Below are 26,434 nucleotides of genomic sequence, written 5' to 3'. Positions count from 1 at the left end.
CATCAAACACTTATTTGGAACATCCCACAGGTGAACAGGCAAATTGGAAACAGGTGGGTGCCATGATTGGGTATAAAAGTAGATTCCATGAAATGCTCAGTCATTCACAAACAAGGATGGGGTGAGGGTCACCACTTTGTCAACAAATGCCTGAGCAAATTGTTGAACAGTTTAAGAACAACATTTCTCAACCAGCTATTGCAAGGAATTTAGGGATTTCACCATCTACGCTCCGTAATATCATCAAAAGGTTCAGAGAATCTGGAAAAAATCACTGCACGTAAGCAGCTAAGCCCGTGACCTTCCATCCCTCAGGCTGTACTGCATCAACAAGCGACATCAGTGTGTAAAGGATATCACCACATGGGCTCAGGCACACTTCAGAAACCCACTGTCAGTAACTACAGTTGGCCGCTACATCTGTAAGTGCAAGTTAAAACTCTCCTATGCAAGGCGAAAACCGTTTATCAACAACACCCAGAAACGCTGTCGGCTTCGCCGGGCCTGAGCTCATCTAAGATGGACTGATACAAAGTGGAAAAGTGTTCTGTGGTCTGACGAGTCCACATTTCAAATTGTTTTTGGAAACTGTGGACGACCAAAGAGGAAAAGAACCATCCGGATTGTTCTAGGCGCAAAGTGTAAAAGGCAGCATGTGTGATGGTATGGGGGTGTATTAGTGGCCAAGACATGGGTAACTTACACATATGTGAAGGCGCCATTAATGCTGAAAGGTACATACAGGTTTTGGAGCAACATATGTTGCCATCCAAGCAACGTTACCATGGACGCCCCTGCTTATATCAGCAAGCCACGTGTTACATCAACGTGGCTTCATAGTAAAAGAGTGCGGGTACTAGACTGGCCTGCCTGTAGTCCAGACATTGAACATGTGTGGTGCATTATGAAGCCTAAAATAGCAGAAGGGAGACCCCCGGACTGTTGAACAACTTAAGCTGTACATCAAGCAAGAATGGGAAAGAATTCCACTTCAAAAATGTGTCTCCTCACTTCCCAAACCTTTACTGAGTGTTGTTAAAAGGAAAGGCCATGTAACACAGTGGTGAACATGCCCTTTCCCAACTACTTTGTCACGTGTTGCAGCCATGACATTCTAAGTTAATTATTATTTGCAAAAAAAAAAGAAAAGTTTATGAGTTTGAACATCAAATATGTTGTCTTTGTAGTGCATTCAACTGAATATGGGTTGAAAATGATTTGCAAATCATTGTATTCCGTTTATATTTACATCTAACACAATTTCCCAACTCATATGGAAACGGGGTTTGTATATTATAAATTGATATTTCTAAAAATTTTAAAATAAAGTACAATCAATAGATTACCACCAGTAGTGTTACCTTAATAGGAATATTTGCTTATGATTATGATAAATATGTATTATTATAAATTGATATTTCAAAATAATAGAAAACAAATTACAAACAAGTAATCTTTTACCGTTAGAGGAATATTTGCTTATGATTATGATAAATATTTATTTCATTATTACTAACAGTACGCATATTTTCTTATGAATAATATCCATAGTGGTAAATATTGGTGATTTTTGTGTCCCGGAGCGCCAGCCAGCCTCTCCCCGTCCTCGGCGTCTTGTCTGCGGGAAGAAGGCTGGAGGTTCTCACGTCTCTTCGCTCCAGTCCCGCCGGCCCGGGTGGAGGCAGCTCGGACAACTGGCTGGACCAGAGAGAACCCACCGGGCATTCCATATTCTTCATTATTCATTCCATGATCTAAAGGTAGGGTTAAATGTGCAGTTTAGTGTAATATTTCGTGTGTTATTTTCCAACGCAGCCATAGTAGCACAGCGCTAAGCTAAGCTACTGTCGTGCCAAACTCCCTTAAGAAATGTGCTGATTGAAGCGTCAGGCGATGTTCGAGAAGTTTAGGTGAGTTGGAAATAATGCAACCCGTCCTGTGGGGGCAATGATCGTCTTATCTTGTATTCGGCGACTATATATGCCATCATCCATCGCTAAAAATGACATAAAATCGCTCTTTCGTAAATGGTTTCCCAGCCTTCGTCGTCACACACAGCGACTTGTTTTGGTGAGAGGACCTTCAACAAAACGACACAATAAGGTCAACAAATCATCTAAATTATGTTTTTTCTTCGTCCCGGGTATGCCGAATTGTAAAGCAACATATGCACGTCGAGGGTGACGTTGTGTGAAGTTCTCAATGCGACTAAACGAATAAATAAGCCAAAAGGTGTAGATATAACGTTTTTTGGAGGCAATTTGGTTTTGCCACTCTGGCGCACATCGTGTTGGCTAGCATTGCTGATTAGCTAATTGGGTCAACTACATAAACAGTAACATTTAGCGTTATATGAATATTCTCTGCATTTGCTTCGCTTATTGTATTGACTAACGTGGGCTGTACTGCTGTAATGGCCGTCAAAATAACACTAACATGAAATATTGAGCAGTGCTGGTGGTGTATAATATATAACCCATTTATTTGGTAGCATTAACCCAACATTTGAGTTGAAATGACCCAGAATTTGGATGGGATGTATAACCAATTTTTTTTGTAAAATCAACCCAGCATTGCAGTTAAAATGACCCAACATTTGGGTTGAATATATAACCCATTTGTTTGGTAGATTTAACCCAGAATTGTAGTTAAAATGACCCAGTATTTGGTTTGAAAATATAACCCATGTATTTGGTAAAAATAACCCAGCATTGCAGTTCAAATGACCCTGAATTTGGATTGAATATACAACCCGCCTCGCTGGGTTAAATAAGAAACCCATCTTGCTGGGTTAAATTAACCAAGCGTTGGTTTGGCCCAATAGTTACCCGGCAGTTTTTGGAGTGTTGTCAGGCCGTTTCGGTCTCTGACAGAAAGAAAGTGAAACCGACAAATAAAAGAAAAACCCAAGACTCTCGATAAATGCTTGATAAACACGACAGAGTGTAACGTGCCTGAGATAGAAAGAATTTAGTTCTCTGAGATGGCAGAAAGCTTAAAAAACTACAAGTTGCAATGCTGATCTCTGCCTGTAGGAGTCACAAATCGTAAAGACGTTTGAACTACAAAAAACATGAAAATAACACATTTATTTGGTAGAATTGACCCAGCATTGCAGTTAAAATGACCCAACATTTGGGTTGAATATATAATCCATTTATTTGATAGCATTAATCCAACATTTGAGTTAAAATGACCCAGCATTTGGATGGAATATATAACCAATTTATTTGGTAGCATTAACCCAGTATTGCAGTTAAAATGACCCAACATTTGGATTGAATATATAACCCATTTGTTTGGCAGATTTAACCCAGAATTGTAGTTAAAATGACCCAGTATTTGGTTTGAAAATACAACCCATTTATTTGGTAAAATCAACCCAGCATTGCCGTCAAAATGACCCAACATTTGGGTTGAATATATAACCCATTTGTTTGGTAGATTTAACCCAGAATTGTAGTTAAAATGACCCAGTATTTGGTTTGAGAATATACATTTATAATTTATATTTTATACAGGTATAAATTGGCAGGTATAAATTGACAGGTATAAATTGGAACTATACGCTACTTTGTATTACAAATGGCAACAGCGGAGGATGCGTGTGCATGTGCGAGCCAGTCTGCCCCACAACGAGAGGAATAAAGGGGTTCTTGACTACAATGGAGCACTTTGGGTAAATCGCTACCAATTGGAAAAAAAAACGTGACACATTGTGAAAATTCCAAACGGCTCGTTTATAGAAAGTATGAAGGAAGGCAACATTGTTTTATAAATATCTCCGCCATGCGTCCATGCTTTGATTTTACATTTTGGGGACTTATGTAGATCCAAAATACACAAAGCAGGTACCAATAGGGTAAGAAAAGTTGCTTCTAAGTCCTTATTTAGCTGGCAGCACTTTACCGCTGAGTCAAAAAGTAGCTTTTAAATACTTACTTTTTTTATTACCGTATTTTTCGGACTATAAGGCGCACTTAAAATCCTTTAATTTTCTCAAAAATCGACAGTGCGCCTTATAACCCGGTGCGCCTAATGTACGGCCTAATTCTGGTTGTGCTTACTAAGCTATTTTATTTGGTACATTGTGAAATGATAAGTGTGACCAGTAGATGGCAGTCATACATACAAGATACGTGTAGACCGCAAGATGACTCAAGTAAATAACACCAAAACATTAAAATGTTCCTTTGAGAATATAGAACATTACACACGGCGCTCAAAAATCTGTCAAAATGTTTTTAGTTGGACTTTGGTAAGCTATGAAGCCGCACCGCTTGATGGATTATTTTAGCATTACAGCTACCATAGTCAGACGTACTGTGCTTCAACATAGGAGTATTATTATGCTGTTTGTATAAGGTAAGACATATTATCTGGCGTATTGTTTCACAATAATATGCAAAAGCAACTTTTCTGACCTTCTGGTACCTGCTGATGTGTATTTGGGATCTGCATAAGTCCTGAAAATGCGCGCGCGTTCGCCTTTGTAGTCCGTACGACGCCGTAGTTGATAAGTTCCTTCTTTTTCTCTATCTTGTTGTGTGACATTCATCCTCCACTGTTGCCATTTCTAATATAAAGTAGCGTAAAGTTCTTACTTATATCTGTCAGTAGCTATCAAAGCGCTAAAAACTGTAGTGAGTTTACTGTAGTGACTTTACATAATTCACCCAAGGAATTTTAGTTATTAGAGGGTTCCGGTCAGACGGTTTTTCACGGGACACAGGGAACATTATCACATGCTACACACAAAGAGCAAGCCAGGAGGAGGCATGCTAATAGCTAAGCTAACCGCTAGTGCAGTGTTTTTCAACCACTAGTGTACCGCAAGATGGTGTGCCGTGGGAGATTTCACATATTTGGGTTAAAAACGTTTTTTGCAAACCAGTAATTATAGTCTGCAAATGATGTGTTGTTGTTGAGTGTCGGTGCTGTCTAGAGCTCGGGAGAGTAACCGTGTAATACTCTTCCATATCAGTAGGTGGCAGCCGGTAGCTAATTGCTTTGTAAATGCAGGTAAAACGGTGTCTTATGCTTAAACCAAAAATAAACAAAAGGTGAGTGCCCTTAAGAAAAGGCATCGAAGCTTAGGGAAGGCTATGCAGAACGAAACTAAAACTGAACTGGCTACAAAGAAAACAAAAAGAGAATGCTGGACGACAGCAAAAACTTACTGTGGAGCAAAGGCGGCGTCCAGAATGTACATCCGAACATGACATGACAATCAACAATGTCCCCACAAAGAAGGATAAAAACAACTGAAATATTCTTGATTGCTAAAACAAAGTAGATGCGGGGAATATCGCTCAAAGGAAGACATGAAACGGCTACAGGAAAATACCAAAAAAAAGAGAAAAAGCCACCAAAATAGGAGCGCAAGGCAAGAAGTAAAACACTACACACAGGAAAACAGCAAACAACTCCAAATAAGTCAGGGTGTGATGTGACAGTACACCTACTTTGAGACAAGAGCTATAGTGATGCATGCTTGGTTATGCTTTAAAGTCATATCCAACAATTGCGACGACCACTTTTTACTGTCAACTGAGTTTATGATTTCTGCTGGTGGTGTGCCTCCGCATTTTTTCAACACAAAAAATGTGCCTTGGCTCAAAAAAAGGTTGAAAAACACTGCGCAGGTGGATCCATCCATACATCAGGAGTGTCGATACCAAGTAATCGATGATGGATCAATATTTTTTAGTTTCACAAACTAATTGTTTTGTTTTTGTTAATGTTCACAAACTCTGGGAATAATTCCCTGGACTTTGAGGGCAACAATCTAAGTATTCAAAAGAGTATTTTTGTGATTTAGTTATTGTGTATTATTGACTTTGTTTTGATCAAACAGTTGTATGTAATACAAAATGTATTATTTAAATGAGAGATGTCCGATAATATCGGTCTGCCGATATTATCGGCCGATAAATGCGTTAAAATGTAATATCGGAAATTATCGGTATCGGTTTTTTTATTATCAGTATCGTTTTTTTAAAAACATTTTTTATTTTTTTAATTAAATCCACATAAAAAACACAAGATACACTTACAATTAGTGCACCAACCCAAAAAACCTCTCTCCCCCATTTACACTCATTCACACAAAAGGGTTGTTTCTTTCTGTTATTAATATTCTGCTTCCTTCATTATATATCAATATATATCAATACAGTCTGCAAGGGATACAGTCCGTAAGCACACATGATTGTGCGTACTGCTGCTCCACTAATAGTACTAACCTTTAACAATTAGTTTTACTAATTTTTAGGGATGTCCGATAATATCGGCCTGCCGATATTATCGGCCGATATATGCGTTAAAATGTAATATCGGAAATTATCGGTATCGTTTTTTATTTTATTTTATTTTATTTTATTTATTTTTATTTTTTTTAATTAAATCAACATTAAAAAACACAAGATACACTTACAATTAGTGCACCAACCCAAAAAACCTCCCTCCCCCATTTACACTCATTCACACAAAAGGGTTGTTTCTTTCTGTTATTAATATTCTGCTTCCTACATTATATATCAATATATATCAATACAGTCTGCAAGGGATACAGTCCGTAAGCACACATGATTGTGCGTACTGCTGCTCCACTAATAGTACTAACCTTTAACAATTAGTTTTACTAATTTTTAGGGATGTCCGATAATATCGGCCTGCCGATATTATCGGCCGATATATGCGTTAAAATGTAATATCGGAAATTATCGGTATCGTTTTTTATTTTATTTTATTTTATTTTATTTATTTTTATTTTTTTTAATTAAATCAACATTAAAAAACACAAGATACACTTACAATTAGTGCACCAACCCAAAAAACCTCCCTCCCCCATTTACACTCATTCACACAAAAGGGTTGTTTCTTTCTGTTATTAATATTCTGCTTCCTACATTATATATCAATATATATCAATACAGTCTGCAAGGGATACAGTCCGTAAGCACACATGATTGTGCGTGCTGCTGCTCCACTAATAATACTAACCTTTAACAGTTAATTTGACAAATTTTCATTAATTACTAGTTTCTATGTAACTGTTTTTATATTGTTTTACTTTCTTTTTTATTCAAGAAAATGTTTTGAATGTATTTATCTTATTTTATTTGATTCATTTTTTCAAAAAGTACCTTATCTTCACCATACCTGGTTGTCCAAATTAGGCATAATAATGTGTTAATTCCACGACTGTATATATCGGTTGATATTGGTATCGGTTGATATCGGTATCGGTTGATATCGGTATCGGTAATTAAAGAGTTGGACAATATCGGAATATCGGATATCGGCAAAAAGCCATTATCGGACATCCCTAATTTAAATATGTTCACCCACTCACAGAGTGTGTTTGTGTGTGTGTGTGTGTGTGCGTGTCCGTCCTTCAGCACCGTCCATGTCCAAGTCAGGCCAGATGCCACTGTCCAACATCAGCGTGCCAAAGCCCTCCATTTCCCGCGTGCCCAGCAGCATGGAGGGCATCAACCACGAGCTGGAAAAGGTCTTCATCAAAGACAACGCAGACAAGGAGGAGCTGAAGGTGGGCTGCACTTTTTTCATTTGACTTTGTCATTTTCTATAGTATGCATTTAATAGGAGTGTGCATTAGAGAATGTGATCTTTAGGTACAGATTTCACACATTTTGTGTTGTAGGTGCGTAACTGCATGTTCTGTCCGTGCAACATTCTCCCTTACACCTACCTGTCACTGCCTTCATCCAAGATGCCCACTTTTGGGTGCAGCAACGCTATTTTCCTTCCACTTAAGTACTTTTGTTTTACGTGCCTCTGCAATAAGTCTAGCGCCCCTGCAGGCGAAACGTTATATTGCATTTGAAGTTTGGATGCAGTGTACTGTACGCCACACGTAATAAAATAATAGGCCCACTGCCCTTAAAGGGTGAAACATTATTTTGCACTAGAAGTTTGGATATAGTGTACACCACATGTAATCAAATATTAAGTCCAGCGCCCTTAAAGGGTGAAACATTATTTTGCACTAGAAGTTTGGATATAGTGTACACCACATGTAATAATAGGCCCAGCGCCCTTAAAGGGTGAAACATTATTTTGCACTAGAAGTTTGGATATAGTGTACACCACATGTAATAAAATATTAAGTCCAGCGCCCTTAAAGGGTGAAACATTATTTTGCACTAGAAGTTTGGATATAGTGTACACCACACGTAATAAAATAATAGGCCCACTGCCCTTAGAGGGTGTAACATTATTTTGCACTCCAAGTTTGGATGTAGTGTACACCACATGTAATAAAATAATAGGCCCAGCGCCCTTAAAGGGTGAAACATTATTTTGCACTAGAAGTTTGGATATAGTGTACACCACATGTAATAAAATAATAGGCCCAGCGCCCTTAAAGGGTGTAACATTATTTTGTACTTGAAGTTTGGATATAGTGTACACCACACGTAATCAAATATAAAGTCCAGCGCCCTTAAAGGGTGTAATAAATGTATTAAAAAATAAGTCCAACGCTACTAGATGAAAGAAAATATGATGTTCAGCGCCCCTGAAAGGTGAAATATTATTTTGCACTGGAAGTTTGGATGCAGTGTATACCACATAATAAAATTATTAAAAAAATAAGTCCAGCGCTACTAGAAGGTGAAACATTATTTTGCACACACGTAATAAAATAAGTCCAGCGCCCTTAAAGGGGAACTGCCTATTGCTCACAATCATTATGGGAGAAAAGAACACACATCTTTTATTTTTTTGAAGATTTTAAAGATGATTAAAAACGCTTGAAATTGTGATATCATTGTATTTATTTTCCTAAACCAACTTTTATTCATTAGGACAGGCATCATTTTCAATATATGGCAGTGTACTCATTTTTACTGTGTTCACCCGACCCCAAAGTGATATTTGGAGACGTGACCATCGTTCCAATTTGGATTCTATCCTAATTCTTAATAGTTTACGATTTAGATCTCTCCTTGGATAAAGATTTGGTGTTATACGCAGTCCTAGATATATGATTTCTGCCTCTTTCCATTTCATTTTGGAGTTCTGGGGCCGTACATATCAAGCTTCTTAGAGTGCCATTTTACACTTAAGTCCTGAGAATTTGCGAAATTTAGTCCTACTCTCAAACTTAAGAATAAAAGCTTTTTATCAACGTTCTTAAGTCTAAGAATCACTCCTACTCTCCACCATATTTAAGAGACCTTCAGATGTGTCTTAAGTGGTTAGGAGTTGCCAGCAGGGGATGGCACTGAGGCGAGAGAGACGTGCGCGAACGTTCAGGGAACGGAACAATGTTGTTTTTTTTTTGATGACGAGCAGCTGATCAAACGGTATCGTTTAGACAGAGCGGATATTATTTTTGTCACAGATTTAATACTTTTCGATTCCTTGTTGATTTCTGCATGTGTCTGCAGTGGGCTAGTATATATAGAGCCACCCACACCAGTTTCAAATTAGTTGCCTAATTAATGAATTGGAAAGAAAATGTTATGACAGTAGCGTATGTGTGTGGCCGTGAGGTGAGTGACGTCAGTGAGTGTGTGGGCGATAGAAGAGAGGGAGCGGTAGCGTGAGTGCCGGCGGGGACTAGTTTGTTTTGTATTATTTTGTAGTTTATTGTCAAAATATACACTCCCATTGTCCACTTAAATATTTCCAAGATATTTCTTTATTCTTAGACAACGGATTCCCTTCCGTGATTGGTCATTTCTATGGACACAGAAATGACGTCACCTAAAATTCCGTTTACGGCACATAGTAATGTCGTAATTCAGCTCTGAGTGTGACACTTAAGATTCAGTCCTACACTTCGCTGAAAGTGTGAGTAAGACGCTCGATAACTAACTTTTAAGTGCAGCTTTCAGCGAAGAATTTATTTACTCTTAAGTCACATCTTAGCAGACTTCTTAGGAGTCATTCTAAGAAGCTTGATAAGTACGGCCCCTGAACTTGCGATTTCTTCCAATGTTTATTGAGTGGAAGTATTTCACATTTTTCCCAATTTACTTTACACCCCAATAAACAGCCATATTCAGTGATTACCTTAGTGATACAGTGACGAGGGGAGTCACCATGTCACATTTTCTTATGTTTACATCCCTAAAATGGGGATAAATGGTGCATAAAGTTCAGCCTCTGGCTCGCAATGCCAAGGAGAAGTGTCTATTGGTGCTGGTTGATCCAAGATGGCGTCATATGTTAGTCTATATTACGCATAATTAGCCCTGACACACGTGCGTGTCATTTTCTAAAAAGGCTGAAATAAAATAAGGTGGTTACATAATTGTTCATTGTGATCGCACCAAACAGTCACCAGATATTTGAAGGTTTGTAAAAAATAATAGAGAGAGAGAGAGAGGAAAATGATTGACTGCTGGTTGATTCTTCTTCACGTTCAGTCGCTGGAGGTTCCTGATGGCCGCAGAGCTCCTTTCCCTCCCCAGCAGCGCAGCAGCAGCCAGCGCAGCGCCGACACCCAGACTCCCTCAGGTCCTGGACGCTCCAGCAGCTGTTCCAGCTTGTCACCCTGCCCCTCACCTGCCTGCCCACCTGGGTCACATGACAGCAGTCCTTACTCCACCGAGGACCTACTCTACGATCCTGATAAAGGTTGAACGCATCTTTTTTCATTCTCTCAACTGGTCTCCTCTCCTTGTACGATTATTATGATGAATATTATTATGGTTATGACTATAACTACTATTATTATTATTATTATTATTTATATTATGGGCCTGCTGCAATGCAAGCAGCCCATATTATTATTGCTCATACTTCCACTTTTATTATTATAGTTCCACACGTTTCTCTTATGCTTAAAGGCCTACTGAAAGCCACTACTAGCGACCACGCAGTCTGATAGTTTATATATCAATGATGAAATCTTAACATTGCAACACATGCCAATACGGCCGGGTTAACTTATAAAGTGACATTTTAAATTTCCCGCCACACTTCCGCTTGAAAAAGACTTCGAAGGATGACGTATGCGCGTGACGTAGCCCGAGGAACAGAGGTATGCCTTCTCCATTGAATACAATACAAAAAAGCTCTGTTTTCATTTCATAATTCCACAGTATTATGGACATCTGTGTTGGTGAATCTTTTGCAATTTGTTTAATGAACAATGGAGGCTGCAAAGAAGAATGTTGTAGGTGGCTGTAGCAACACAAGGACCACTTACTCGGATAGCAGACGCCTAGCCGATGCTAGCAGACGCCTAGCCGATGCTAGCAGACCCACCGCACGGATGATCTGGTGAAGTCCTTCGTCGCGCCGTCAATCGCTGGAACGCAGGTGAGCACGGGTGTTGCTGAGCAAAGCAGATGAGGGCTGGCTGGCGTAGGTGGAGCGCTAATGTTTTTATCATAGCTCTGTGAGCTCCGGTTGCTTAGTTAGCCTTAGCGTCGTTAGCAACAGCATTGTTAAGCTTTGCCAGGCTGAGATCTATTAACCGTGTAGTTACATGTACATGGTTTAATAGTATTGTCGATCTTCTGTCTATCCTTCCAGTCAGGGATTTATTTATTTTGTTTCTATCTGCATTTGAGACAGATGCTATCACGTTAGCTCATGCTAAAGATGCTAAAGAGCTTCGTCGATGTATTGTCGTGGAGATAAAAGGCACTGTAATGTCCATTTCGCGTTCTCGACTCTCATTTTCAAGAGGATATAGTATCCGAGGTGGTTTAAAATACAAATCCGTGATCCACAATAGAAAAAGGAGAGAGTGTGGAATCCAATGAGCCAGCTTGTACCTAAGTTACGGTCAGAGCGAAAAAAAAAAAAGTATTTCACTGCATTCTAGTCCGTCACTCTAATGTTCCTCGTCCACGAATCTTTCATCCTCGCTCAAATTAATGGGGTAATCGTCACTTTCACGGTCCGAATAGCTCTAGCTGCGTTGAAAACAATAGGAAAATATGAGGGAGTGAACAACTGACTACGTCACGCGACTTCCGGTAGGGGCAAGGTTTTTTTTTATCGGAGACCAAAAGTTGCGAACTTTATCAACGTTGTTCTATACTAAATCCTTTCAGCAAAAATATGGCAATATCGCAAAATGATCAAGTATGACACATAGAATGGATCTGCTATCCCCGTTTAAATAAAAAAAAATCATTTCAGTAGGCCTTTAATACGTGACAGACCCCCACATATGTTATACCGTCGGAGAGGTCTCTTTTGTACCGGCTGGGTACTTTAAGTTGGGAACATTTCATATTACCATTCACGAATAAAAAAAAACGCCAAAAAGACAAGATTACCTCCTCTTGTAGCTCAGCCATACTTTAACGTAGCTCGGTGCTTAACGTCTCATTTTGTTCACACACTTGTCTACTTAAAACCTGTTTTGACGTCCAATGTGTGATTTTGGCTGGATGACCGTCAGAAGGAGGCGAGCGCCCTCGGGATTTTCCCATTTTAGGGGATGGCGTCCACTCTAATTTACTAGAGCTTGGAAGCCCCGAAAATACGCTTTTGGTACGTGGCAATTGTTAACTGTTAGCATGCTAATGTTAGCTTGGGGAGTCAGTGGTCGTACTTGAAGGATTTTGGAGAGTCAGTGGTCACACTCGAATGTGTTTAGAGAGTCAGTGGTCGTATTTGAAGATGTTTGAAAATTCTGTGGTTGCGGTTGAAGGTGTTTGGAGAGTCAGTGGTCGCATTTGAAGGAGTTTGGAGAGTCAGTGGTCGCACTTGAAGGAGTTTGGAGAGTCAGTGGTCGCACTTGAAGGAGTTTGTAGAGTCAGTGGTCGCACTTGAAGGAGTTTGGAGAGTCAGTGGTCGCACTTGAAGGAGTTTGGAGAGTCAGTGGTCGCACTTGAAGGAGTTTGGAGAGTCAGTGGTCGCACTTGAAGGAGTTTGTAGAGTCAGTGGTCGCATTTGAAGGAGTTTGTAGAGTCAGTGGACGTACTTGAAGGAGTTTGGAGAGTCAGTGGTCGCACTTGAATGTGTTTAGAGAGTCAGTGGTCGTATTTGAAGATGTTTGAAAATTCTGTGGTTGCGGTTGAAGGAGTTTGGAGAGTCAGTGGTCGCATTTGAAGGAGTTTGGAGAGTCAGTGGTCGCACTGGAAGGAGTTTGGAGAGTCAGTGGTCGCACTTGAAGGAGTTTGGAGAGTCAGTGGTCGCACTTGAAGGAGTTTGGAGAGTCAGTGGTCGCATTTGAAGGAGTTTGCAGAGTCAGTGGTCGCACTTGAAGGAGTTTGCAGAGTCAGTGGTCGCACTTGAAGGAGTTTGGAGAGTCAGTGGTCGCACTTGAAGGAGTTTGGAGAGTCAGTGGTCGCATTTGAAGGAGTTTGTAGAGTCAGTGGTTGCACTTGAAGGAATTTGGAGAGTCAGTGGTTGCACTTGAAGGAGTTTGGAGAGTCAGTGGTCGTATTTGAAGATGTTTGAAAATTCTGTGGTTGCGGTTAAAGGTGTTTGGAGAGTCAGTGGTCGCATTTGAAGGAGTTTGGAGAGTCAGTGGTCGCACTTGAAGGAGTTTGGAGAGTCAGTGGTCGCACTTGAAGGAGTTTGGAGAGTCAGTGGTCGCACTTGAAGGAGTTTGTAGAGTCAGTGGTCGCACTTGAAGGAGTTTGGAGAGTCAGTGGTCGCTCTTGAAGGAGTTTGGAGAGTCAGTGGTCGCACTTGAAGGAGTTTGGAGAGTCAGTGGTCGCACTTGAAGGAGTTTGGAGAGTCAGTGGTCGCACTTGAAGAAGTTTGGAGAGTCAGTGGTCATACTTGAAGGAGTTTGGAGAGTCAGTGGTCACACTCGAATGAGTTTGGAGAGTCAGTGGTCGCACTTGGAGGAGTTTGGAGAGTCAGTGGTCATACTTGAAGGAGTTTGGAGAGTCAGTGGTCGCACTTGAAGGAGTTTGGAGAGTCAGTGGTCGCACTTGAAGGAGTTTGGAGAGTCAGTGGTCATACTTGAATGAGTTTGGAGAGTCAGTGGTCATACTTGAAGGAGTTTGGAGAGTCAGTGGTCACACTCGAATGGGTTTAGAGAGTCAGTGGTCGTATTTGAAGGCGTTTGAAAATTTTGTGGTCGCACTTGAAGGTGTTTGGAGAGTCAGTGGTCGCACTTGAAGGAGTTTGGAGAGTCAGTGGTCATACTTGAATGAGTTTGGAGAGTCAGTGGTCATACTTGAAGGAGTTTGGAGAGTCAGTGGTCACACTCGAATGGGTTTAGAGAGTCAGTGGTCGTATTTGAAGGCGTTTGAAAATTTTGTGGTCGCACTTGAAGGTGTTTGGAGAGTCAGTGGTCGCACTTGAAGGAGTTTGGAGAGTCAGTGGTCATACTTGAAGGCGTTTGGAGAGTCAGTGGTCACACTCGAATGTGTTTAGAGAGTCAGTGGTCGTATTTGAAGGCGTTTGAAAATTCTGTGATCGCACTTGAAGGTGTTTAGAGAGCCAGTGGTTGTACTTGAAATTTGGAAATTCTGTGGTCACACTTGAATGTGGTTGAAGAGTCAGTGATCGGATTTGAAGGTGTTTAGAGGTTCATTTGTCGTGCTTGAAGGTCATATTTGAAGGGAAATTCTGTAGTTGCACTTGAAGCTATTTGGACAGTCAGTGGTCGCACTTGAAGGAGTTTGGAGAGTCAGTGGTCGCACTTGAAGGACTCCTTCAAGTGCGACCACTGACTCTCTGAACACCTTGAAGTACGATCACTGACTCTAACACGCTAACATTAAAGTGCTCACCTTTTTTTGGCAAATTTTACACATTTTTCTGTAATTCCGCAGCCATACACCTCACAGTCTTATAACTTGGTATGTGTAACATGCTAACTGTTAGCATGGCCTCATTTACCTGCAATGTCTTAGCCTTCTTCCAATTCCTTCCAAGTGCATTGTTGTTATTATTAGTGTCGTTGTTATTGTATGAATGCTGGAAAGTATTTGAATTCCTCTTAGTTTGCCATTTTCCTTCGAACATTCAGCCAACAACATATTCCAATCATCTTCAACATTCAAATTAACAATTTTTCAAAGTTCCAACAATTCCTACTTTTCCCAGAATTCCCTCTGTTTCCAGCTTCCCACTGTTTGTACCACATTTTTCAACCCATTTCAACTATTTCATAATTGAAGCATTGCACTTTTCCAAGACAATTCAAGCTAGTTTTTGTTGCAAACATTCCAGTCACACTTTTCCGAGCAGGTTCTTTGAGTTCGCTGAAATCATTCCATCCTATTCTAAGTTCGATGTGTTCCTTCACAGACGGTGAAAGCAGTTCACCGCTCCCCAAATTCGCCTCCTCACCAAAACCCAACAACAGTTACATGTTCAAGCGAGAGCCGCCCGAAGGTTGCGAGAAGATCAAAGCTTTCGAGGAGATGAGGTAGTTTGCTTCAGTCCAAGCAGCACTTGATGCTTACTAACTGGCTAACTAACTAGCGCTAACTTCCTTCCAGCTCCCGACAGTCCAGCTCAGCATCAGCGCTCCTCTTCTCCTGCCCTGACAAAAACAAGGTCAACTTCATCTCGACCGGCTCAGCATTCTGTCCCGTCAGACTCCCAGCATCCCTGCATGTAACGCCCAGCGTGCCATCCCAGGAACATGAGGACGGCACAACATCATCAACATCGCACGCTTTTACCACTCAAGTCTCCACCAGCACCAGCACAGAAGAAGACTCCATCAGCTAGACCTTCTACACCTTCAAGTGTGACCACTGACCATCCAAACTCCTTCACTTGTGACCACAGACTCTCCAAATTCCTTTACGTGTGACCAATGACTGTCCAAACTCCTTCAAGTGGGATCAGAGACTCTCCGAACTCCTTCAGATGTGACCACTGACTCTCCAAACACCTCCAAGTGTGACCACTGACTCTCCAATTACCTTCAAGTACGACCACAGAATTTCCAAACACCCTCAAGTGTGACCACTGACTCTCCAAACAATCAAAACTCCTTCAAGTACGACCACAGACTCTACAAACTCCTTAAAATGCGACCACTGACTCTCCAAACTCCTTCAAGTGCGATCACTGACTCCCCAAACACCTTGAATTACGACCACTGACATCCAAAAACACCTTCAATTGCGACCACTGACTCTCCAAACTCCTTCAGATGTGACCACTGACTCTCCAAACTCATTCAGATGTGACCACTGACTCTCCAAACACCTCCAAGTGTGACCACTGACTCTCCAATTACCTTCAAGTACGACCACAGAATTTCCAAACACCCTCAAGTGTGACCACTGACTCTCCAAACAATCAAAACTCCTTCAAGTACGACCACAGACTCTACAAACTCCTTAAAATGCGACCACTGACTCTCCAAACTCCTTCAAGTGCGATCACTGACTCCCCAAACACCTTGAAGTACGACCACTGACATCCAAAAACACCTTCAATTGCGACCACTGACTCTCCAAACTCCTTCAAGTGCGACCGCTGACATCCAAACACAAACAAGGTGTTTGGAGAGTCCTTCACAACTGAAGGATTTTCGAGAGTCAGTCGTCACACTTCAAGGTGTTTGGAAATTCTGTGGTCACACTTGAAGATGTTTGGATGTCAATGGTTTCACTTGAAGGAGTTTGGAGAGTCAGTGGTCGCATTTGAAGATGTTTGGAAATTCTGTGGTCACACTTGAAGATGTTCTGAAAGTCACACTTAATGGGGTTTGGAGAGTCAGTGGTCAAATTGAAGGAGTTTCGAGAGTCAGTGATCGTACTTCAAGGTGTTCAGAGAGTCAGCGGTCACACTTGAAGGAGTCCTTCAAGTGCGACCGTGGTCAGTGGTCAAAGTTGAAGGAGTTTGGAGAGTCAGTGGTCGCACTTGAAGATTTTTGGAAATTCTGTGGTCACACTTAAAGATGTTCGACCACAGAATTTTCAAACACCTTCAAATACGACCACTGACGACTGACTCTCCAAACTCCTTCAAGTAGGACCACTGACTCTCCAAACTCCTTCAAGTACGACCACTGACTCTCCCAAGTCCTTCAAGTGTGACCACTGACTCTCCAAACTCCTTCAAGTGTGACCACTGACTCTCCCAAGTCCTTCAAGTGTGACCACTGACTCTCCAAACACCTTCAATTGTGACCAAAGTATTTCCAAACTCCTTCAAGTACGACCACTGACTCTTTAAACTCTTTCAAGTGTGACCACTGACTCTCCAAACTCCTTCAAGTACGACCACTGACTCTCCAAACACCTTCAATGATGACCAAAGTATTTCCAAACTCCTTCAAGTACGACCACTGACTCTTTAAACTCCTTCAAGTGTGACCACTGACTCTCCAAACTCCTTCAAGTACGACCACTGACTCTCCAAACACCTTCAATTGTGACCAAAGTATTTCCAAACTCCTTCAAGTACGACCACTGACTCTTTAAACACCTTCAATTGTGACTAAAGTATTTCCAAACTCCTTCAAGTACGACCACTGACTCTTTAAACTCCTTCAAGTGTGACCACTGACTCTCCAAACTCCTTCAAGTACGACCACTGACTCTCCAAACACCTTCAATTGTGACCAAAGTATTTCCAAACTCCTTCAAGTACGACCACTGACTCTTTAAACACCTTCAATTGTGACCAAAGTATTTCCAAACTCCTTTAAGTACGACCACTGACTCTTTAAACTCCTTCAAGTGTGACCACTGACTCTCCAAACTCCTTCAAGTATGACCACTGACTCTCCAAACACCTTCAATTGTGACCAAAGTATTTCCAAACTCCTTCAAGTACGACCACTGACTCTTTAAACACCTTCAATTGTGACCAAAGTATTTCCAAACTCCTTTAAGTACGACCACTGACTCTTTAAACTCCTTCAAGTGTGACCACTGACTCTCCAAACTCCTTCAAGTATGACCACTGACTCTCCAAACACCTTCAATTGTGACCAAAGTATTTCCAAACTCCTTCAAGTACGACCGCTGACTCTTTAAACTCCTTCAATTGTGACCAAATTATTTCCAAACTCCTTCTAGTACGACCACTGACTCTTTAAACTCCTTCAAGTGTGACCACTGACTCTCCAAACTCCTTCAAGTACGACCACTGACTCTCCAAACTCCTTCAAGTATGACCATTGACTCTCCAAACTCCTTCAAGGGCGACCACTGACTCTCCAAACTCCTTCAAGTGCGACCACTGACTCTCCAAACTCCTTCAAGTGTGACCACAGAAATTTCAAACTCCTTCAAGTGTGACCAAATCATTTCCAAACTCCTTCAAGTGTGACCAAAGAAATTCCAAACTCCTTCAAGTGTGACCACTGACTCTCCCAAGTCCTTCAAGTGTGACCACTGACTCTTTAAACACCTTTAAGTGTGATCACTGACTCTCCAAACTCCTTCAAGTACGACCACTGACTCTCCAAACACCTTCAATTGTGACCAAAAGTATTTCCAAACTCCTTCAAGTACGACCACTGACTCTCCAAACTCCTTCAAGTACGACCACTAACTCTCCCAACTCCTTCAAGTACAATCACTGACTCTCCAAACTCCTTCAAGTGTGACCACTGACTCTCCCAAGTCCTTAAAGTGTGAGCACTGACTCTACAAACACCTTCAATTGTGACCAAAGTATTTCCAAATTCCTTCAAGTATGACCACTGACTCTCCCAAGTCCTTCAAGTACGGCCACTGACTCTCCAAACTCCTTCACGTACGACCACTGACTCTCCAAACTTCTTCAAGTACGACCACTGACTCTCCTAACTCCTTCAAGTGTGACCACAGAAATTCCAAACTTCTTCAAGTGTGACCACAAAAATTCCCAACTCCTTCAAGTGTGACCACAGAAATTCCAAACACCTTTAAGTGTGACCACTGACTCTCTAAACTCCTTCAAGTACAACCACTGACTCTCTAAACTCCTTCAAGTGTAACCACAGAATCTCTCAAGCCCTCCTTACTTCTGCATGATGTGGAACTTAAGCAAGTAGAGTCAAGCTGGCCATGAGGAGGTAACTACAGAAGGGATATTAGTCTATTTATGTTCTTGTTTTGTTATGTTGCAAATATTTACACATGAATGAGCTGTACAATCAATCATACAATCGTCATTGATCCGTTGAACGCTGCAACATCAGGGTTAGCTTTGCAATTGATGAATTTAACAAGTTCTTCGTGCTTGGATATACTTGATGGTGCACCCCAGGGGTCAATGCTGGGACCAAAGTGGTTGATGTAAAACACTTCCAAGTTAGTAGTATTTTGCTTTTCGTCGAGGGGACAAAACCAATCCCAGTGGTAAATATATGCATATACTGTAAATATATATCTATATACTGTATCTCTATGAGAAGAAAGAAAAGCCCTTGTTTGAAGAAGAAAAGTATTGCTGAGTAAGCAGCTGAATTTGTTTACAGGAAGATATACCCAGTACTAGTGTGTACTTTTATCAAATCATACGTCTGATTGTCATCTGCGTGTCTTACACCTTCTCCTGTGCAAATTAGATCAATCACAACATTAAAACCTACTCCTAAAGTACATTGTAGTACTGTAATACACCTTCTAGTAGTACTATAGGACACCTTCTAGTAGTACTGTTGTACACCTTCTAGTAGTACTGTAGGACACCTTCTAGTAGAACTGTAATACACCCTATTGTTGTACTGTAATACACCTTCTGGCAGTACTGTAATACACCTTCTAGTAGCACTGTACCTTTTAGAAAACATGGGAGTCACCAAGCACTACGTAAAGTGTGTACATCTAGAAATCTTTTAATTCGAGGCAACGTTTTAAATGCGCTTTTAGTGTGCAGTAAACCAGCAAAAAGAAAAAACACTTCTAAAAACACCAACTTTGTTTTGAATTGGCCATATTTGGAAAATAAATCTACTTTACAAAATAATCATACGGACCACAATGAGATTGAGTAAAACAAAATTGTCTGTATTGCATAAAAGAAGCCAAAGAAGTAACATACATTCATATTTGTTTGACATATGCATATACATTCATATTTTCATATTTGCATATACATGCACATGTTTTGATATATGCATATACATTAGTATTTGTTTGATGTATGCATATACATTAGTAGTTGTTTGATATTGCATATACATTCATATATGTTTGATATTTGGATATGCGTGCATATTTTGTGATCCATTCCTATACATGAATATCTGTTTGATATATACATAAACATTCATACTTGTCTGAAATATGCATGTACATTCATATTTTGATATTTGCATATACATGCACATGTTTTGATATACTGTATGCATATGTTTGATATCGGCACATGCATTAGTATTTGTTTGATATCTGCATAGACATTAGTATTTGTTTGATATGTGCATATGCATTCATATATGTTTGATATTTGGATATACATTAGGGATGTCCGATAGGCCTATAAATGCGTTAAAATGTAATATCGGAAATTATCGGTATCGGTTTTTTTTATTATCTGTATCGTTTTTTTGTTGGTTTTTTTTGTTTTTTTAAAAATTAAATCAACATAAAAAACACAAGATACACTTACAATTAGTGCACCAACCCAAAAAACCTCCCTCCCCCCATTTCTTTCTGTTATCAATATTCTGGTTCCTACATTATATATCAATATATATCAATACAGTCTGCAAGGGATACAGTCCGTAAGCACACATGATTGTGCGTGCTGCTGCTCCACTAATAGTACTAACCTTTAACAGTTCATTTTACTCATTTTCATTAATTACTAGTTTCTGTGTAACTGTTTTTATATTGTTTTACTTTCTTTTTTATTCAAGAAAATGTTTTTAATTTAGTTATCTTATTTTATTATTATTTTTAAAAAGTACCTTATCTTCACCATACCTGGTTGTCCAAATTAGGCATAATAATGTGTTAATTCCACGACTGCATATATCGGTTGGTATCGGTATCGGTTGATATCGGTATCGGTAATTAAAGAGTTGGACAATATCGGATATCGGCAAAAAGCCATTATCGGACATCCCTAATATACATGCATATTTTGTGATATATGCATATAAATTAATATAAAATATATTCATATTTGTCTGATATATGCATATACATTCAAATGTGTTTGATATATGCATTTATGTTTATATATGTTTGATATATGGATATACATTCATATTTGTTTGATATCCATATTTGTTCCAATATAGACATATACAGTACATTTTGTTTAATATATACATATACATAAATATTTGTTCCAATATAGACATATACAGTACATTTTGTTTAATACATTATTTGTTCCAATATAGACATATACATCAAATGTACCTGATGTATTCATATATATTCATATTTGTTTGGTGGCCAGCAGTCATTCAACATCTGACTGAAGCTTCCATGTTCAACACTATGAAATATGAGAGGAATGAGATAGGCTCCAGCAACCCCGAAAGGGACAAGCGGTAGAAAAAATGGATGGATGGAAATCCTATACACGCCACTGAGTAAATGTTTGCAGAACATTACTGTCACCAAGTGGCGCATGAGAGTATTGCAGGAATGAATAACTACTGCTTAGGAAAATATGTTATTAATATTCTACTTTTCCTTGCTTTGTCCATTTGTGTTGTTTAAGGAGTCAACACAACATGAACACTTATTTGATGGACTTTGTTCTTATTGTCAACATGGATGAATCATGAGATATATTAATCTCTTAGTCATTTGCCGCAAATCAAATCTAAAATGTTTTGTTCGGATTAAATTTGCACATGTTGACTTACATTGTGTTATTTTATTACCACATTTATTGTACAAAATGTGTCGAACTTTTAAAAAAAAACCTCACGCGTTTGAACAATCACCAAAATAAAATATGACTAGCACCGCTTCCGGTTCGTTGCGCAACGTCGGAAAAACTTCCTGTAGACGGTCGGGCCAGGCTTTCAAAATAAAAGCATGGATTTGAGCACAGAAGTTGTGTTTTTATTTATTTATTTTTTTTTTTTTAACGCGCCAACAAGACTTAGTAGTTATTGTCGGTGTTTGTTTGACTGAAACTGCTACTTTCTCTTTGGAACATGGAATATTTAGTTGTATGATCAACACGCACAACTGCGTGGCAGGAAGAAGAGGGTGATACAATAAACCTATCTTGTTGCAGAGGTGGGACAAAGTCATTGCTTTGCAAGTCACAAGTAAGTCTCAAGTCTTTGCCCTCAAGTCTCGAGTCAAGTCCCGAGTCAAGACAGGCAAGTCCCGAGTCAAGTCCAAAGTCAAGACTGGAAAGTCTCAAGTCAAGTCACAAGTCCTGCATTTTGAGTTTCGAGTCCTTTCAAGTCCTTTTAACCACAGATTAATATTTTTACACAGATTGTGTATGCTTTTAAAACGCTGTATTTATTTATTAAAACAGGTGCATTTGAAATAGCAAGAAAAAAAATAGTACTGACATTGCAATTCGTAATAGCACTATTAAACAGTCATTCTAATAGTTTAAACAATTTTAAACATTTAACTCATTCCTTTACAGAATAAACACATTTGCAAAAACAAGTGCAATTGTACTTATTTGTACAAAAGTGTTAACATTGTATTTCCATGGCATATTGCATTGTAACTAGTTCCACAGCAGTTTCTATTCTGTTCTTACCTTATCTCATTGATCTCATCTCATACTGTATGTGTGTTTATGTGTGCGTACACATGTAAAACATAACAAATACATGAACATAACAATGAACAGAGTTGTACTTTTTAGATGTCAGGGCCCTATGCAATATATTCTTAATATAGTATACATTTTAACTGACCTTTATTTGACTGTTTGTCTTTTTGTAGGTGGCTAAAATATGCGGTGCTGGTGACCGCCGTCTAACGTTATGTTACTGTGTGTGATACATTGACTAACGTAACGTTAAGTGTAGGTACCTCATGCAACCCTGCTTAAAAAAAATCACTTGATAAAAAGTATGAATAAGGTAGCAAACTGCAGTGGACGCAACATATTGCCGTGTTTGCAATGACGTTATAACCATAGATATCTTATAAGTAGACGCAGTATTGGTTGCTGCGAGCAGCCTAAACTGACAGTTGACAGGTAGAAAACAAAGATGGTGTTCAGCGTTTTCCTGCTCAAGTGAGCGGACTGTTGAAAATAGGAATCGGGAGATTACTTTTCACAAGTAAGATTTAACATTAATGTACTATTGGTTGTATTTTATGAAAATAACATTACCACAGAGTTGAGAAGGAGCAAAGATCTTCAATATTTGTATGTGAAAATCACAAATAAATCTTCTGGGAGAGGATGACGCCCCTACAGGGGTTTGGTTTACAAACTTTCAGCCCCACCTAAAACAAAATTCACCAGCCGCCACTGATTATGGTGCATTCTCATTTTAGGCAAAATATAAGACAATACTTTCTTAACAGTATAATTGTAACCAGGAATAAGTCTTCAAGTAACAATATTCAAATACTAACATTGTTGGGTAAGACAGCATTTGGTTTTATTCTGAATCCAGTCAAACAGATTGGTGGTTTTAGCTGATATAAAGACTTTCAGGTGTTTATATATGTTCAAGTATTTGGCAGACGCTTTTATCCAAAGCGAAATACATACAAAATACATACATAACAATCACTGTAAACATGATCATTTAAGGGAAGAATGTAATACAAAATATCAATACAAAGTGTCAAGACAGAATAAACTCTCTGCTGCAGCAACAGAGATACAGTCTATAAGATATATAGATATCTAATGTATTCATACATTGTTTATGTAGGATATACGCATGTATATATAACGTAATTATATTGTTTCTTCAACTTAAAAATAGCTGACCGTTTTTTCCCCCTTCTATGGGCTTATATTCCCAGTTTTGATCTGGGACGTCTGGTCACTTATAGCATATAAGAATATTATATTACTGTTAAGCAAACTATGAATAATAAAACATGTGTCCTTTATCATAGCTACACGTATGACAAAAAAGCGCGTGAAAATGAGTGGTATTCAGTGAGGTAAAATGAATTAAATGCGCTGACAGTTCATTGCTCCTGCCAAATGAATTGCACTGAGTGGAGCGGATCACCACTCCAAGATGGTGGCCCCGCGTCTCGTCTGCGCCTGTAGGCAGTAGCGCTCGATGCTGCGTCTACTTACAAGATGTCTATGGTTATAACGTTAGCAGTGAGTTTACAGCCTCACTGATTTAATTACACAGCAAATAAAAGTCACGTTACTTAGCCAATAAACGTTATCTTACATTCAAAACTTACCCTTGTTTGTGCAACTTCAAATGTCGAACGAAGTTGGAAGTTGTTACGTCTCCGTCTGTAATATTCGAACTGTGTGATTTGCATACGGCAATTCGTTTTTTGTTGACCAAGTCGTAGTTTTTATACCCGAACGAAACCAACTTTGGTACAAATCTTTCTCACTGGCGCGTTGTTTGACAACTCTTGTTCATTGGTTGTCCTGCAATTTGATTGGCTGAATGCTGTGTGATGAAAACAATGTAGATCTAATTTGATTGGCTGTTGTACTGACAGCACACACGCTGACAAGCAGCACACACGCTGATAGATAGACACACACGTACAAAATGAAAGATACGGAGCGCTCCCAAATAACTTTTTAAGCTTTAGGTTTTGGGGAAAGTAGCAAGTCATGTCAAGTCAAAAGGCTCAAGTCCAAGTGAAGTCACAAGTCATTGATGTTAAAGTCTAAGTCGAGTTGCAAGTCTCTTTACATTTTGTCAAGTCGAATCTAAAGTCATCAAATTCATGACTCGAGTCTGACTCGAGTCCAAGTCATGTGACTCGAGTCCACACCTCTGTCTTGTTGTGTTTGATGCAGCTAGACTACAAATGAGACTAAATCTAATCTTAGTTGTTCTTTTTAGAAACTAAAATGGCGTGTTTGTTGTTTTGAAAGTCACTGAAAAAGAAATCGTTAGTCTATAACAATACGATTGTCTGAACGTCAAGAAACATTATTTTTTTAATTTATAATTTGAATCTAAGTGGTGTATCTTTTCTGCATTTTAACTTACAGTTGAATTATTATTGCTAAATAATGTTGTGCTTGACACACGCGATCATGTTTTAAATTATTGATATTTTCTTTGTTGTTGGCGAAGATGTGTAATATTATGACCCGCCAGCAGGTGGCAATATGTCACCAAAATAAATCATTTCAATTTTTCGTGACGCTTTCCACCAACTGAATATTTATTATGATTATTATTATTACTATTAATTACTATTATTGTTATTATTAATACTGTTATTACGACTATTATTGTTATCAATATCATTATCATTGCTATTTTCATTATTATTATTATTATATGATTATGGCTTTCAATGTGTCATTTCTTACAGTGACAAAACACGTTCATTTTAAATGTAATATTGCTAAAGTGAAAATGAAAAAAAAAGGTAATTAAATAATAGACAACCATGTTCACTGTCGTTAAATAATTAAATAATTCACTGTAACTTTCACAGCTTGCCGATGCAATGGTGCGTTCAAAGCCGCCCCAGTGTCGTAAAAGTGAACTACGTACGCTGAAGTAACTCAACAATGACACACAAAGAAAACAAATGTTACACAGACGGTCTTTAGTACAATTACGATGGATTGAGGATTACACATCAGATGTTGCATCAGTTAGTTGAAGTATGACGTCATATGTTAGGTGTTCTCTTCCTCTGCGTTGTGTGGAGAATGTAATAAACACCACTGACACCAGAGGTCGCTGCTCAGCTGCACGTTACTTGTGTTAAAGCATCTGACCAGACAGGAAATACACATTGTAAACATTTATATATCCACCATTGTAACATTTATTTATCCACCATTGTAACATTTATTTATCCACCATTGTAACATTTATATATCCACCATTGTAACATTTACATATCCACCATTGTAACATTTTTATATCCACCATTGTAACATTTATATATCCACAATTGTAACATTTATATATCCACCATTGTAACATTTATATATCCACCATTGTAACATTTATATATCCACCATTGTAACATTTTCATAGTTCATCTTTGAATACTTTTTTTCATCTCACTTCGCATTCTGGTTGGATGAAATCCCCATAAAACATAAAACAAAAAACAAAAAACATAAAACAAAAAACATAAAACAAAAAACAAAAAACAAAAAACAAAAAACATAAAACATAAAACAAAAACACAAAAAACCTAAAACAAAAAAATAAAAGAAAAAAAACAAAAACAAAAAACAAAAAACATGAAACAAAATACAAAAAAACCTAAAAAAAAAAAAAACAAAAACAAAAAAAAAACATGAAACAAAAAACATAAAAAATAAAACATAAAACATAAAACAAAAACATTAAATTATAAAACAAAAAACATAAAACAAAAAACAAAAAACAAAAAACAAAAAACATAAAACAAAACATAAAACGAAAAACAAAAAACATAAAACAAAAAAATAAAACAAAACAAAACAAAAAAAACAAAAAACATAA

General features: G+C 38.8%; 1 protein-coding gene across 2 annotated transcripts; it reads left to right on the top strand.

The window, feature by feature from the left end:
• The first annotated feature begins 1,613 nt into the window (after positions 1–1,613).
• Positions 1,614–19,460, top strand: LOC133635920 (glucocorticoid-induced transcript 1 protein-like). Of its 2 annotated transcripts, none has more exons than XM_062029379.1 (5): positions 1,614–1,760; positions 7,404–7,555; positions 10,404–10,614; positions 15,211–15,331; positions 15,405–19,460. In XM_062029379.1, the coding sequence occupies exons 2-5, from the start codon at positions 7,412–7,414 to the stop codon at positions 15,637–15,639; spliced, it is 711 nt and encodes a 236-aa protein (XP_061885363.1). In that variant the 5' UTR covers positions 1,614–1,760; positions 7,404–7,411; the 3' UTR covers positions 15,640–19,460. The 2 variants fall into 2 exon arrangements, with proteins under 2 accessions (XP_061885363.1, XP_061885364.1); XM_062029380.1 differs by lacking the exon at positions 1,614–1,760 and adding an exon at positions 1,797–1,910.
• The last annotated feature ends 6,974 nt before the right edge of the window (positions 19,461–26,434 follow it).

The sequence above is a fragment of the Entelurus aequoreus genome, linkage group LG20 (genome assembly GCF_033978785.1).
Source record: "Entelurus aequoreus isolate RoL-2023_Sb linkage group LG20, RoL_Eaeq_v1.1, whole genome shotgun sequence".
In the NCBI taxonomy this organism is placed as follows: domain Eukaryota; kingdom Metazoa; phylum Chordata; class Actinopteri; order Syngnathiformes; family Syngnathidae; genus Entelurus; species Entelurus aequoreus.
This window is presented reverse-complemented; position numbering and strand designations above follow the sequence as displayed.